The sequence below is a fragment of the Vespa crabro genome, chromosome 16 (assembly GCF_910589235.1).
Source record: "Vespa crabro chromosome 16, iyVesCrab1.2, whole genome shotgun sequence".
NCBI lineage: Eukaryota > Metazoa > Arthropoda > Insecta > Hymenoptera > Vespidae > Vespa > Vespa crabro.
The window spans coordinates 5465174-5479472 of NC_060970.1; the positions used below are offsets into that span (position 1 = coordinate 5465174).

General features: G+C 27.6%; 3 protein-coding genes across 11 annotated transcripts; 1 reads left to right on the forward strand and 2 right to left on the reverse strand.

Annotated features, from left to right (window-relative positions):
- Positions 1-156: 156 nt before the first annotated feature.
- Positions 157-5353, forward strand: LOC124429717 (peroxisomal targeting signal 1 receptor). Of its 8 annotated transcripts, none has more exons than XM_046975314.1 (10): positions 157-969; positions 1464-1830; positions 1945-2398; positions 2483-3026; positions 3108-3276; positions 3409-3566; positions 3725-3892; positions 4070-4186; positions 4660-4835; positions 5199-5353. In XM_046975314.1, exons 2-8 carry the CDS (start codon positions 1486-1488, stop codon positions 4107-4109), a joined length of 1878 nt encoding a protein of 625 aa, XP_046831270.1. In that variant the 5' UTR covers positions 157-969; positions 1464-1485; the 3' UTR covers positions 4110-4186; positions 4660-4835; positions 5199-5353. The 8 variants fall into 8 exon arrangements, with proteins under 8 accessions (XP_046831270.1, XP_046831268.1, XP_046831266.1 ...); XM_046975312.1 differs by having other exon boundaries at positions 157-682; positions 767-969; positions 4070-4835; XM_046975310.1 differs by having other exon boundaries at positions 157-604; positions 767-969; positions 4070-4835.
- On the reverse strand, positions 5132-11103 carry LOC124429715. Of its 2 annotated transcripts, none has more exons than XM_046975306.1 (4): positions 10747-11103; positions 7330-10585; positions 7124-7238; positions 5132-6993 (listed from the first exon to the last, which is right to left on the reverse strand). In XM_046975306.1, the coding sequence occupies exons 2-4, from the start codon at positions 10549-10551 to the stop codon at positions 6812-6814; spliced, it is 3519 nt and encodes a 1172-aa protein (XP_046831262.1). In that variant the 5' UTR covers positions 10552-10585; positions 10747-11103; the 3' UTR covers positions 5132-6811. The 2 variants fall into 2 exon arrangements, with proteins under 2 accessions (XP_046831262.1, XP_046831261.1); XM_046975305.1 differs by having other exon boundaries at positions 7330-10620; positions 10747-11102.
- A 276-nt stretch (positions 11104-11379) lies between these two features.
- On the reverse strand, positions 11380-13051 carry LOC124429725 (borealin-like). Its single transcript, XM_046975338.1, has one exon. The coding sequence runs from the start codon at positions 12557-12559 to the stop codon at positions 11660-11662; it is 900 nt and encodes a 299-aa protein (XP_046831294.1). The 5' UTR covers positions 12560-13051; the 3' UTR covers positions 11380-11659.
- Positions 13052-14299: the final 1248 nt, after the last annotated feature.

Consider the following 14299-nt stretch of genomic DNA (forward strand, 5'->3'; position numbering starts at 1 on the left):
TATATCTCATTGAACTACTTCGACAAAATGGCGACGCGAGAACAATTTTTGTGAGCATGCAGCTTATTGATCTTTGCAATAAGTGATGTACATGGCATATATATATAAAATATATATGCATGTGTGTGTGTGTATATATATATATATATATATAATATATGCTCGCAAAAGAAATTTATCGTTAATTAAAGAAAAACATTCTTTTTTAAATCTGTTCAAATAGTTATTGAGAATATGAAGTTGAAAACATCGATTGTTATTCTGTCCATACAAATTAACTTGTTATATAATATATATAGTTTCTATGCATAGAGATTGTATTCCCAATTCATGTGAATTGGGCCGGCTGTGTTAACGGCTTAACATGGCCTAACATTATCTTCTTCGATCGCATTATATGACAGTGGCTTGCTATGGTCTTTTTATGCACGTCACACTTGCTTACCATACCAATTACATTTTAAACAATTAATCAATGTTATTTCAATATTAAATGCGCATATATATGTCTAAATATTAGTATTTGGCATAGCATAAACTGATTGCATTAAAAGGCAAGAAAGAGTAAATAAATTACTAGATTATTATTATTAGTGAAACGAAGGTTTGTAACATTTAAATATTTGCACAATTGAATAATTCATTATTCTCTCTTTTCGTATTATTAATTGGTACCAAGTATGTAAGTGAAATCAAATCAAATACATATATTTCCATTATTAATCTTCCAAATATACTAACAATATCATTATTAATATTTATGCAGTGTACACCATTTTTAAAATACAGCTCACAATATCCCACATTGACGGTCGATATAAAAACAAAAATGGACTTTTTATGCAGTTGTACAAAGTTCCAGATGTGATGTGTCACTTTTGATGTGTATGCTCCTTCCTTTTCTCTTATCATCTATCTCTATTCGTCGAACGGAGACGTGCGTGAATAGCTCGAAAGTAAATATTAAATGTTAGTCGTTTTATAAACACGATTAAAATTATTCGAGAAAATATATTATTTATTATTTGATTTGATCTAATAATGATTTAAATAAACATATTCTAAAATGTAATAGGTATTTGTATATTATTAACAGAGACCAGTAAATAGTATAATCATTAAAAATAGATTGTTGTGAAAGACAGGAATTTAATAATGGATATACTATAATGTTAACACTTTTGCATTTGGGTGATATAACAGTGTAATAATCCTTAAATTTTTTACAGTTTACATAATTAAAAATCATTAAAAATTATAAAATTAAATCTTATGTGAAATCATGTCATTTATTTTATATATAATAGCTAATGGTCATAGGTTCCTAGTCTTAATTTTATATTTAAAAAGAAATAATATTAGGTTAATAACTAATAATTTTAATAATAAAATGACTTAGTAATATTTTATTAAGCATGCATATAATACAATATTTAATAGTTATACAAATTTGTTTTCTACAGTTAAAAAAAAAAAAAAAACACAATGGCATTTCATGAATTAGTAGAAGGAGAATGTGGTGTTCCCAGTTCATTAATTCGCCTTACATCACATTTTGTGAAAGATCATGGCTTCAAGGAAGAAGGAATACATCGTCCTTTTATACCACCAGAATCATTTCAAGCCACAGATTCTGAACAGTTAGTGAAACAATTTATCGAAGAAACGTCATGTCCACAAACATTTCGAATGGATAATTTATTACAAGAGATGCGTGAAATCGATCAAAATATTCAACCACCTGTAGCAGCGCCAGGAGTAGTTAAGGAATTAACTGGTTTAGATACCTCTTGGGCAAATCAATATTTAGAATCTGGAAGACACTTTGATGTAACTTTCTTTTACTTCTTAATCCTCTTTTTACACACATTCAAATTTTATAATTTTATAATTAATATTATTTAGATTTAATATGTTTGATATTAAAATGAAAAATTCTTACAGGAACATCACACGGATGATATTTGGAATACATCAGTAATAAAAAACAATCAAATTCCGATCATTCAAGCTCAAGAAACTCACGAATTTGGATTGGATCCAAAATGGGCAGAAGAATATTTAGAACATAGCATAGATAATGTAGAAAACAATATTCCCAAGCATGAAGTAGCAGAAACAATAGAAAATAATGAAAATTCTAATTTAGTGTATTCTAAATTTATGAAATTTATGAGACAGGAGGGTGAAGTTCCAATAAAAAATGTTGAATTGTCATTACCAGATTCTAATAATACAGAGGATAATTGGGCAGAAGGATATGTCAACCAAAAACGTAATCAAAGTATATCTGAGAATAGTAACAATGAAAATAAAGTTTTGAATCAAGTAGAAGAAGATTTATCTGTAGCTGGTACTTGGATCGATGAATTTGTAAAGGAAAATATATTTTCTGCGGGTAAATAAATAATATAATTTTGTTTTATTATTAAAACATTTAGTCAAAATTATGCGTAAAATTTCAATGATTATTTTATATTAGATGTTGACAATTACGAGTCTACATTTTGGACGCGTCTTCAAAATGAATGGGATAAGATATCATCATCGGATGATATTTCTACCGTACATCCATGGATATCAGAATATGAAGCGTATTATGATCCATTTAAGGATTACGCGTTTCATAATGAGAATCCTATGAAGGATTTACCTGATGCATTAGGGGAAGGTATAAAAAGACTGAATGTAGGTGATTTATCAAGTGCAGTTCTTTGTTTTGAAGCGGCGGTACAACAAGATGAAAATAATTCTGAAGCTTGGTTACTTCTTGGCAAGACTCAAGCAGAAAATGAACAGGATCCCTTAGCTATTTCTGCGTTAAAACGTTGCCTGAAACTTGACCCTTTAAATGGGACAGCCCTTATGGCCCTTGCAGTTTCTTATACAAATGAATCTTATCAAAAACAAGCATGTTTAACACTAAAAGAATGGCTATTGAAAAATGAGAAATATAAGCATCTTTCGATCTCAAAAACTGTCACAGAGCACAATCCAAGATCCAGTGTATCAACAATTTTATTTGAGTAAGCTCAATATCGTAAAAATTAATTATGTAAGATAAGTATATAACAGAGAGAAAAAACTTTTTCTTGTTTTTATTATAGTGATGTACACAAGGAAGTACAAAAATTATATATACAAGCAGCTAGAATGATTCCTCGAGACCAAATAGATGCCGATGTGCAATGCGGTCTTGGTGTGTTATTCAATTTATCCAGCGAATATGATAAAGCTGCTGATTGCTTTCAAGCTGCTTTACAAGTTCGACCTGATGTATGTATATATTTGCCATATAAAAATGTATAGTGCGCGTTATATTGAAATGAAGAGTATTTTTAATCATAATAATATAAAACTTTTGTACTTGTTAAAAGAGAAAGTACGATTTACTTTTTTTTTCCTAAGGATTCTAGATTATGGAATCGATTAGGCGCGACATTAGCCAATGGTCAACGTTCAGAAGAAGCAATAAATGCGTACCATCGTGCCTTAGAATTATCGCCAGGTTTTATCAGAGCACGTTATAATCTTGGAATCTCTTGTGTTAATTTAGGAGCATACAAGTAAATAAAGAAATTGTATATCTTATATTGATATATCGTAATATCTAATTATATATTGAATTGTTACTTCTTTTATTCTTCTTTTTTTATATATATATATATATATGTATATGTATATGTATATGTATATGTATATGTATATGTATATGTATATGTAGAGAAGCTGGAGAACATTTACTAACAGCTTTGAATCAACAAGCTGCTGGTAGAGGAGTTCAAGGAGAATACATAACACCTAAAGCAATGTCGAACACGATATGGTCAACTCTCAGGCTAGTTTTATCATTGATGCACAAATATCATTTGAATGAAGCCATAGAAAATAGGTATTCTTTTTAATAATGTTAAAAGGATTTTTATTAATAATAGACTAATTATAAATATTACTTTTTTTCGTATTATTATATGTATGTGTATATATATATATATTATATATGTTATTTTTCATATTATACAATACATAAGTACTGTGCAATTACGTTCTAAGTTTTTCTTTGTTGCAGAGATTTGTCAAAGTTAAATAAAGAGTTTGAGATTGTATAGGCAGTTCCTGCCTTTAGCAGAAAATACAGAGATAGCAATGATTTGAGCATGAAATAACTGCATTATTATATATAAAGGCATGTATACTTCTGGAACCTCTGGGATGTAGTTATTATAAAAGAAATATGGTTTTTTCATTATTGAGATATAGAATAAATGAAATAAAAGATATTTTAAATAAATCACAAAACAGTTATATATATGCGTGTAATTATACATGACATAACGTTCAAACAACTTTTCTATTTATATATATTTTGATCTTACAAGGGTGATTTTGATACTATATTTACATATATATAACACACATCATGAAAATAGTACTGGAACTTAACCACAATGGAATTTATTAATTGTTCTAATACATGAATTATTAAGTTCAATTGTAATAATCTTGTTGGATGAGAATATTATTACTTTCATAACTCAGTTGTAATATCATTAAAGTTATCATACTCAATTATGAAGTTGTTGTGAAGAAACAGTTATTAGCGAAGTTTATTGTTGTGCCAATTTATTGTTGAGACAAATAATTCACTATTCTATACAGATTAAATGAATGGAAAACACAGTGCGATGAAAAATAACACAATTATATAAATAAAAAAATTAATCTTTAATTTTAAAATAAAAATCATTACTCTCTATGTATTAATGGAACAATGCTGGCCATTATCCAATATTAAAGAATATATCTCATATTAATACAGTGTGACACGCTGCATGGTAAGTGAATAAAAATGTAATATTATTACATATTTTTTCATTAATATTCCAGGAAATTTCTTCATTTATTCATTATGAATATTGTGCAAGCACAATATATGATTTAGATTAAATTAATATTAAATAAATATTAATAATTCGTTTCTATATTAGAATTATCGCATTACTTTTTTTCGTACAATTATTTTCTCTACCTTAAATAAAATTATTTCTTTAATTTTACTAAATAGATTAACTATATCTTTTATGAAAAAAAAAAAGGGACATGGATATAGATTGTTAAATGAATCCTAAAGTTTTGTGGTATATGATTAAAATTTGTATTTATATATTTTTGACAATAATGATTTATAAATATTTCAGAACTCTAACGCAATTATATTGGATTTATAACAAAGAAAAATTATTCCTAAAGGCACATCAAAAAGAGTTACATATTTTATAATACAAATATTAATCGTGGAACACTAGGTTCTGTAGAATTAATAAATTTAATAAAAAATAATTATTTTAACGAAGTTTACTACTTCTATAATACATATTATTTTCCCTATAGCAAATAGGATATCAAAATTCTATAATACAAGTATAAAAAAAAATCGATAGTTATAGTATAAATTAAACGAAATATGTAGTGTTTAATGTTATACTCGTATTTAATATCAATCGATTCATGTGTTTAATATAAAAAAAATTTATCGTTTTCATTTCAAGATATTCATGTTTTGTTTGCTTATGAAATAAATTAATGAAGTTTTTTTTTAATGACCTTTGTTCACAAGAGGATCTAGTAATATATATATATACACACACACACACACATATATGTGTATATATGTATATAAAATCACGTGTATCTAAAAATTCTTAACATATATAAGCAGTAGAATTACAATCGCAAATCTATGTGTATAAATAGTTATGTTACGCACTCATAAATAGTTATTAATGATCATTTACTATCATATACAGATAGAGAAGTTAAGAATTATTAGATAAAAAAATTTACAGAAATAGTAAGACATAACTCAGTTTTACTTTAACAATGTAAAATATGCAAAAATCTTGTATTACCTGAATATTATTGTGTATACCATATACTATTTTATTAGACATGCATAAATATAGTTTTTAGTAGAATTCTTACAAATGAAATATATCAAAATTACAAGACACATACTCAATGTAAGAGATTTCATTTTATCAAATTTTTTAATCATATACATTATTTTTAAGAATAAGAATTTGTTTATCCTATTTGCTTCAGAACAGTATATATTTAAATGTAAACTACAATAGATCTCTCTATATAGAACATTGCAACAGCTGATTATATCATAATTTTTCATTTATATATTCTCCTTTTTTTTTTCTTTTTTCTTTTAATTCATTTCAATTAATTTATAACATTCCATAAATCAAAGGATATGCTCAACACGTTTTGCTATAGATATACCTTTCAAATATTTGACGAAAAATAGGATGCTGTTGTTGGAAAGTACATTCGTTTAAAATTGAAATAATATTATACTTATTAATTTTTATATATTAATAATGCCGAATTAATATAAGATAACAATTTATCAAAATTAATATCACAGTAAATTATTTTAAAATGTAGTAAAATCTAACAGGAACAAACAAATAACTCGAATTTGGCCATTATCGAAATAAACAAAATTATTGTCAAAGTAAACACAAAGACAGAACTATACGGATAAAAAAAAAAAAATATATATATATATATATATATTTTTTTTTTTTTTAATAGCAGTATGTAATACATACATGTTATAGGATTTATTTTTTAATCGGATATATTTGATTTCTATTCCTTTCTTTGAAATAGGTGTACTTTATTATATTTATGTAATTTCATATATAACTTTCTAATTCCTTTAATAATTGTTATATACCTCCTCAAATTTCTTTGTCTCTCTATATGTGATTCATAAGTAAAATTACCTAAGATGATTTTACAACTTCAAAGTTGATAATAATTGTTGGCTAGTTTCTATTATTAATGATTTCACATGATCTGCATGCATAATCTGAGTACACATTTCAGTACATTTTTGAAAAGCCATCGCATTATCTTTTGGTAAAATATGATGTAGACTTTTCAAAGGTAAAACGTGCGGTAAATGATGTAAAGTTTCTGCAATTATAAATAATTTCTAAGCATTTTAAAAAAAGAAATTAAAAAAAAAAATAATTATACCAAATCATATATAAATATTGTGCAGTTATTCAAAAATAATTGTTTTTCCATTTATAACACAACTTACCCTTCATGATTTCGCTGTATAAGCAATGTAATTCTGTTTGTTCAGTAAATGCAGAAATTCTACTCTGTAATAACTCGATAAGATATTTCCACTCTAATTCTTTCGTATATTTATCCTGAAATAATTGAAACAAAAATCTTATATAGCTTTCGCATAAAATAAGCTAATAAGAATAATTAGTTTAATGAATAAGATTCTTATTTTACCTTTGCATATTGTAAAATTGCTTGAGGACAATTATCTATTAAAATTAATGTTACTTCTTCAGTATCTTGTATATATAAAGTTTTAAGTGATAAACTGCCATCAATATTTTGAGATTCAAGAAATTGTTTTACTTCCTGTAAACATTCAAGAGGTATAAATTCATATGATAGCACACATTGTAATTTGAACAATTCAGGATGAATGGTTTTCCCTATATCAGACATTGCAGTCATATTTATGAAATCTTTGAAATCATTGGTAGTTAAAATAGCTTGATAATCCTTTGCATACGGAGGCATTTTATTTAAGTACTGTGGCCTGCATTTTGCAAATATAAAATCTCTGTCGATATTGTCTTTATGTTCCTTGCCTTCGATATTGTACATTTTTGTTTGCGTCAATTTACCCAAGTATGAACGTACTAATAATTTAAATGCTTCTACCATAGCAAAATCGGAACGTATTTTATTTCTATTTATGTTAGATAGATCGATCATAGATTTAACGTTAAAATAATTATTGAAATATTTTTCTATAAAAATTTGTAAGGCTGCTGCAGCATTGTGACCATCTCTTCCAACGCGAGAAGGTAGATACTCTAAAAAGGCTTGTAAGATTTGATGCAAAGATAAACCATTGTTATCTTCTTCTATTATTTGTATAAGTATCTCAGCAAATGCAATGGTTTTCTTATGCAACAACATTCCAGCAAAATCTGAAAAAGTAGGGACTAGAGTACTTCTTTTCTTTACTGCTGTCATCTCAAATAATAAATCCCAGTGTTCCAAAATCATTCTTTTAATGCATTGTACAGAAACATGTTCTAGGATTTCTTCAGCATGATCTTGTTTTTGATTTTGTACATACAGCAATGCTAATGCAAGACGAATTGGATCGCATACCTCATATGATAATAGTAAATTTATTAACTTATCTGTCATGTAATCTCTCAGTACCACACTTCCAAAAATTAATTTCAATAATTCCTGCTTTTTCAATCTGCAGATGATTTCTATAATATTGTGTCCTTGAAATAGAGTATCAGCTTCGGTGCCACATCTCATTATCAACAGAATGTCAGTTAAAAATATTATAAGACCCGGTGCATCCTGAGTTGACTTCCTCGATAACACTTCAGAAGGTTTTAAGCCTGACATCTTGTAATAAGGTATGCACAGTTCCCAATCTGATTCATATTCTGAACGTATATAATAATCTCCCAATAATGCACAAGATTGGTTGTACAAATTTTTTAACTTCAACCAATTTCTGTGTGCAGCATCATCGTCATCATTATCGAAACCACAGTAAGAACTATCTTTAGCTAAGCGTATTAATGCGTGAGCCTCACCCAATAAATGTCTATATGTACTTGGACTCGATGATTTATGGCTTCTTGCAGCATTTAGAATATCATAATATACAGTCTCCAGCTTAGGTAGGATTAATGAATATAATGTCCAAGAGTTGTCAGCTTTAGCTAATAAAACTAAATAACTTTTTGTGTGCAATAGCTTTTGTATACCCAAAAATGGTCTCAATCCTATTAGACATACGGGTTCTGTGATATTTGGACAGGTCACTTTATATTGATCAATATCATTTAACGTTTTTGCTACATAATGAGATAAGCGTAATGTGTAAGATTCTAAACCAACGTCAGTCAATGCATGAAGTACCGTATGCTCGAGTGCAACGTGATTAACGGGTGCGGTAAATGGATAAGTTGTTAAACAAGTTGCGTCTAAAGGATTAGCACTCGTTGCTGAAAAGTGATAAAGATATCCTTCTTGTATTGTACATACAAAGCAGCTTACACCTTGCAAGTATTTGTATTTATCAGATCTTAAAATTGACTTCTTTATGCAAGATCCGTTACATTCTTTTCTCATATATAATGGTTTTAACACCGAGCATTTGAAATACTCCATGTTTCTATCTACTTCTGATTTATTATTAGCGATAGCGATTCTAAGAGATAGTAAATTTTTTACAGTATAATTTTCAGACCAACCAGAATCAGGCGAATTAGTTTTGATAAAAACCTTCATATCCGGTGGATTTAAAGTGAAAGGACTAAGAGTATGTCCAGGACCGATTCTTTCCAAACTTATAGATGGAAAATTTATAGTCAATGGTTGTGAATTTGTATCGATAATTTCTTGACCAACTAACCTTTGTAATTCTTCTTTTTCATTATATATCAAATGATCCCAGTCGATAAGTTCATTATTCTTTTTTGATTTTATTTTCTTGACATCTGTTGTATCTGATTTGCACCATGCATTTATCTTTGGCGTTACGTTCTTTTTGTTTTTACTCTTTGTACTTGATGCATCATTATTCTCTAGCGTAAGATGCTGTTCTGAAGGTTTGTGCTTCAAATTTGTTCCTTGAGGAATTGTTTCTTGGTCCTGATTACTAGACGTATGATTATTATCTATGAGCGATGAGTCATTAGATATTGAAGTTTTGTCAATTGATGATGATTCATTAGTAGACGTTAATGAGCTAAGTTGATCTATATCTTCATACATAGAATTGGTTAATCGAAAAACGCATAAATTGGTACTATCCATAATAATTATAAAATCTTCCGCTATTTCCATACGCATAGGTGAAAATGAGAATCCTAAAGACCAAGGCCTTGCCTCAAAATCTATAAATTTCAATTTAGATAATTGTTGTGTTTCAACTTTATATTCGTGAAGTATAGCAGTACCTCCCGAAGCAACTAATAAATTTCCAGTACTTTGACAGCAAGCTATTAATGTTGGTTGTACGCTCAAAGGCAATTCTATCATTTCCAAACTATTCAATGGTCGATTTAAACTAGGAGTTACACGGCCTGCAATTCTAGCTCGCATCGGTTGACTTTGATCTTTTACTACTGCCCAATTTACATATATTCTTACAAAATTATTGGTAACTTTGTTCCCATGGTTATTACTTATATTGTCCCTAGAATATTTTGATTCTAATGTCACAACATAATCTCCTTTAGAACAATGTAATATTTGATTAATCATATCAACAGTTGGAAATATTGTATGCAATTTTATATCAGATGGCATTAGCTCCCATACTTCAACACAATGTGTTGAAAGAGCTAGCAATAACATTTCTCGTCCATTAGTATTTGCAACGCATGTTGCAGTTGGTTCCTCGATTTGGGTAACATTTTGTCCCAAAAAATTATGTACTGTTATAACTCGCACCATGTTTACTTCGCTGATATAATCTTTCGAGACATAACTATAAAGTAAATAAGTCCTTTCTTTTCAAAAGATCTATAATATTTATAAATAAAAAAAAAAAAAAAAAAAAGAAAAAAAAAGAAAAAAGAATCCGATAAACTATGTATATTAATAGCATAAATAATTTATGTTACTTCAAAGACGAAAATGAATTTTTACCTTGCTGCAAATAATCAAACGAAGTATATGAAATCATTATTTCACACACATCTCTTGTCTTATATAAATAAAAATATTTTTATAATCTTCTCTCTCAATAGTGATACCAAAGTATTAAAGTTATATGTTTTTGAGTTATCTCTAATAATAACTTTTATATATGTACAATGAGGAATGATAATTACGATTAACAATAATAAACGTTCCACTTGTGAGTGTCGAACGAAAAAACATTCTTCGCAATAATTAATAATTAATTAGTCTTTATATCTAAAAAGTAACGTATACGGCTAAACGGCTATGTACACAAGGAGGATACAGAAAACATGTCAAAATCAACACTCGACTTGTTTGACATTTTCCATTTATCTTAAGCATGCGCAGATTCATTTATAGATACATAAGCGATCTCAGCGCCACGTATACGTTCTCATCTAATCAACTTAAATTAATATTACATTGCTAGCCCTGTAAATCGTTAAAAGAAATATCTTTTATTATATATTTAATATTCAAATTCTATTATTGAAAATATAACATATTAGACTTTTTAAATAATTCAATATATTCGAGAGAATTTCCAAACTATGGACAATTATTAATTATTTATAAATGTATTTATAAAATATATACTTATAATCATAACCTTAACTAATAATACAAATAGGCAATAGGAGATACAATATTTCCATAATTATATGTATAATTATAAAGATATATATTATAAAATTACAAATATTAGACGTACTACAATAATGTTGTGTTGTGTATGTAATAAAAAAATATTCTCCTTTATTAATTTATACCATCCATGTAAATTAGGATGTTTGTTAATACAATAACTGTAAAATACAATTACTATACATCGCATTTGTTTAATGCTAAATGCAATCGCTTTGTATAATCTATGAAGTTATTTCAATGAAATAACTTTCTCGATATGATCCTTAAGTGTTTCTAATTGACGCATAGTTTCTGGATCTAAAGCTGGTATGTGCGACATGCGTAATCCATCATTGGGTAACAAGGACATAATGTTTCCATTGCTCAAAGGTACATTAATATTTGCAGTTTTATCTGGAACGATAGCAGAAACTAATAATGGACTGCCTTGCATACTTAATACCATTTCTCCTTCACGCGGTCGTCTGAGTACATTCATAGGAGTATTTGGTTTAACTTTAGGAGTAATAAGGTTATACTCATTCTTAGCAGTCTTGGAAGGTGCTGGTGTTTTGAACTTATCTGATTTTAGCTGAGATTCGATATATGCATATCCTTTATCATTGTTTTTCGTTAATGCCTTATGCGTTATATCGATCAAAGCTGATTGACGATTTTTTGAACTACTACGAGTTACTCTTCTTGGTTTGGCTTCGGAAGTTAATTTTTTGGCTCTTGATGCACGAGATATCCGTGATGTAGATGCTCCCGTTGTTGTACCTTCTGTTACATAGCCATCGTCTGATGTAGCTGTACCACGTTTAGAAGTTTTCTTTGCTTTCACAGTTGACGGTATGACATAAAGTAATGATTGATCATTCACAGAGGACGTTACTTCGTTACAATTTTCTTTTTCATCCTCTTTCCACGCTATAATTTCACCTAAAGTCATTTGCTTCAATTCTGCTGGTATACCAGCTAACTTAACGTTGTGATAAGTTTCATAACTCTTGATACTAAATTTAGCTTCATTATCTAATTTATTAATTCTCAATTGCAGTTTCTTCTGAAAATCTTTTAGAAACAAATCTGATTCTTCTAAAGATTCTCGATTTTGTTTGGATTTACGTGTTTGTTTCGTACGTGGCATGCTTCCTAATTCGTAAAATATTGAGGGAAAAAAAGCAAAAAAAAAAAAAAAAACAAAACGATTGTATTCACTATATTATAAATAATAACTTAAATTAATCTAATAGACTTTCTTCACTTTCTCATATAATCAAGACTAATCCAATTTTTAAATTCTGTTTACTGTTATGGACAGTTTCAATCCATTAAATAACAACACACAAGAAAGCCTTATTATTACGTTTATAAACGGTGTTGCCCTCTAATGTGAACAAATTCAACTAAATGCGAAAGTATTTATAACGGTTCTTTTATAATACAGAATTACCAAACCATTATAAATTGTACAATTTTATTGTTGACCTTGAAAAACTATAAATATCGATTAATTATTCTCTTAAAAATATCTATACAGCTTGAAATTTGAACTCCGTTATTACGAAGTACTTATTATAATCTACATATTGATTAGATAATTTCATGTGTATAAAATATGTTAAAATATGTTAGTTAGATCGATTATCGTTTCTTTACATTAACCTTTCTTTACAATCGTTATAAACAATTTCATATTTCAAAGTTTGTTCTATAAATTATTACCTTTGTTGTTGTTGTTACATAATGAATACTAATAATGCAAACGTCAATATTACTTCTGATTATAAACGAAACGAACGAGAGGAAATGTTAATAGCACCACCATTAGATTATTCATTCAAAAAAGCGACCAATATGAATCGTATGTACATACTAAATAATAATTTCTTTCTTAATTATTTGATGATTTATAATAAGTAATAAATATTAATATTAATAAAAAAAAATTACTAATCAATTAAAAGAACTAGTTAATCAACAACCTCAGACGATACGAACGGTTAAAGCACCAATGCGAACGTCCAAAGATCGTTTTGCAACAAGTACGATATGGTTGAGTAATAATTTATTAACATCCATGGAAGGACTTGAAAATCTTTGCAAAACAGTTCTAGAAGATCCAACTTTCTTAAGTTGGTTAGATCTTTCATTTAATGAGATCAACGAAATCGGAGACGATATCGCAAAGTTTTCTAATCTAAAGATCTTATATTTACACGGTAATAATATTTCAAATATAAATGATGTATTAAAATTAAGAAAATTATGTAATATGAGAACCTTAACGTTACATGGAAATCCGATAGAAACTTTACCTTATTATAGGAGTTATATAATCAATGTTATGTCACAATTAATCAATTTAGATTTTTCGCCAATAACTATAGCCGAAAAGAAACGAGCATTACCTACCGGATTTTTTAAAATAATAAAACCAGCTTTGTAAACGTATATATTTACTTTTTATTTATTTTTAATTGTTTATAAATTATTGAATTTTTTGTTTGAGTAAAATTAACCAATGGAAATAACGTATCATATACTTATTTGTATCTGGTGCTCATAATTTTGAACTAAATATTATAAAATTATTAATTTTTCGATGTAAAAAGTTAGATTACTATATACTTCCTTTGTCTTTCACTCAGTGCCGTAAGATAGAATTTGAAGATACTCGTGAAATAATTTGAAATTTTTAAATTAAATTCAATATTGTTATATATGATATTAATAAATTGCATAAATTGTCATAGACAAAATACACGTGATAACTATTAATTCTCGCAATATGATAAGTTATTATATCTATTTCGTATACGCAATACACCGACTACTTTGATTTTGATTGCTTTATATTCGTATTGATTCCTCATAAGTTCATTTC

Excerpts from the sequence above, each read along its gene's own strand:
- LOC124429715 (XM_046975306.1), bottom strand. The coding sequence starts at position 10,551 with ATGGTGCGAGTTATAACAGTACATAATTTTTTGGGACAAAATGTTACC. Across the intron at positions 7,239-7,329 it reads CAATTTTACAATATGCAAAG|GATAAATATACGAAAGAATT; the intron begins GTAAAATAAGAA and ends CAATTATTTCAG. Across the intron at positions 6,994-7,123 it reads ATACAGCGAAATCATGAAGG|AAACTTTACATCATTTACCG; the intron begins GTAAGTTGTGTT and ends TTATAATTGCAG.
- LOC124429717 (XM_046975309.1), top strand. The coding sequence starts at position 1,486 with ATGGCATTTCATGAATTAGTAGAAGGAGAATGTGGTGTTCCCAGTTCA. Across the intron at positions 1,831-1,944 it reads AATCTGGAAGACACTTTGAT|GAACATCACACGGATGATAT; the intron begins GTAACTTTCTTT and ends AAATTCTTACAG. Across the intron at positions 2,399-2,482 it reads GGAAAATATATTTTCTGCGG|ATGTTGACAATTACGAGTCT; the intron begins GTAAATAAATAA and ends ATTTTATATTAG.
- LOC124429725 (XM_046975338.1), bottom strand. The coding sequence starts at position 12,559 with ATGCCACGTACGAAACAAACACGTAAATCCAAACAAAATCGAGAATCT.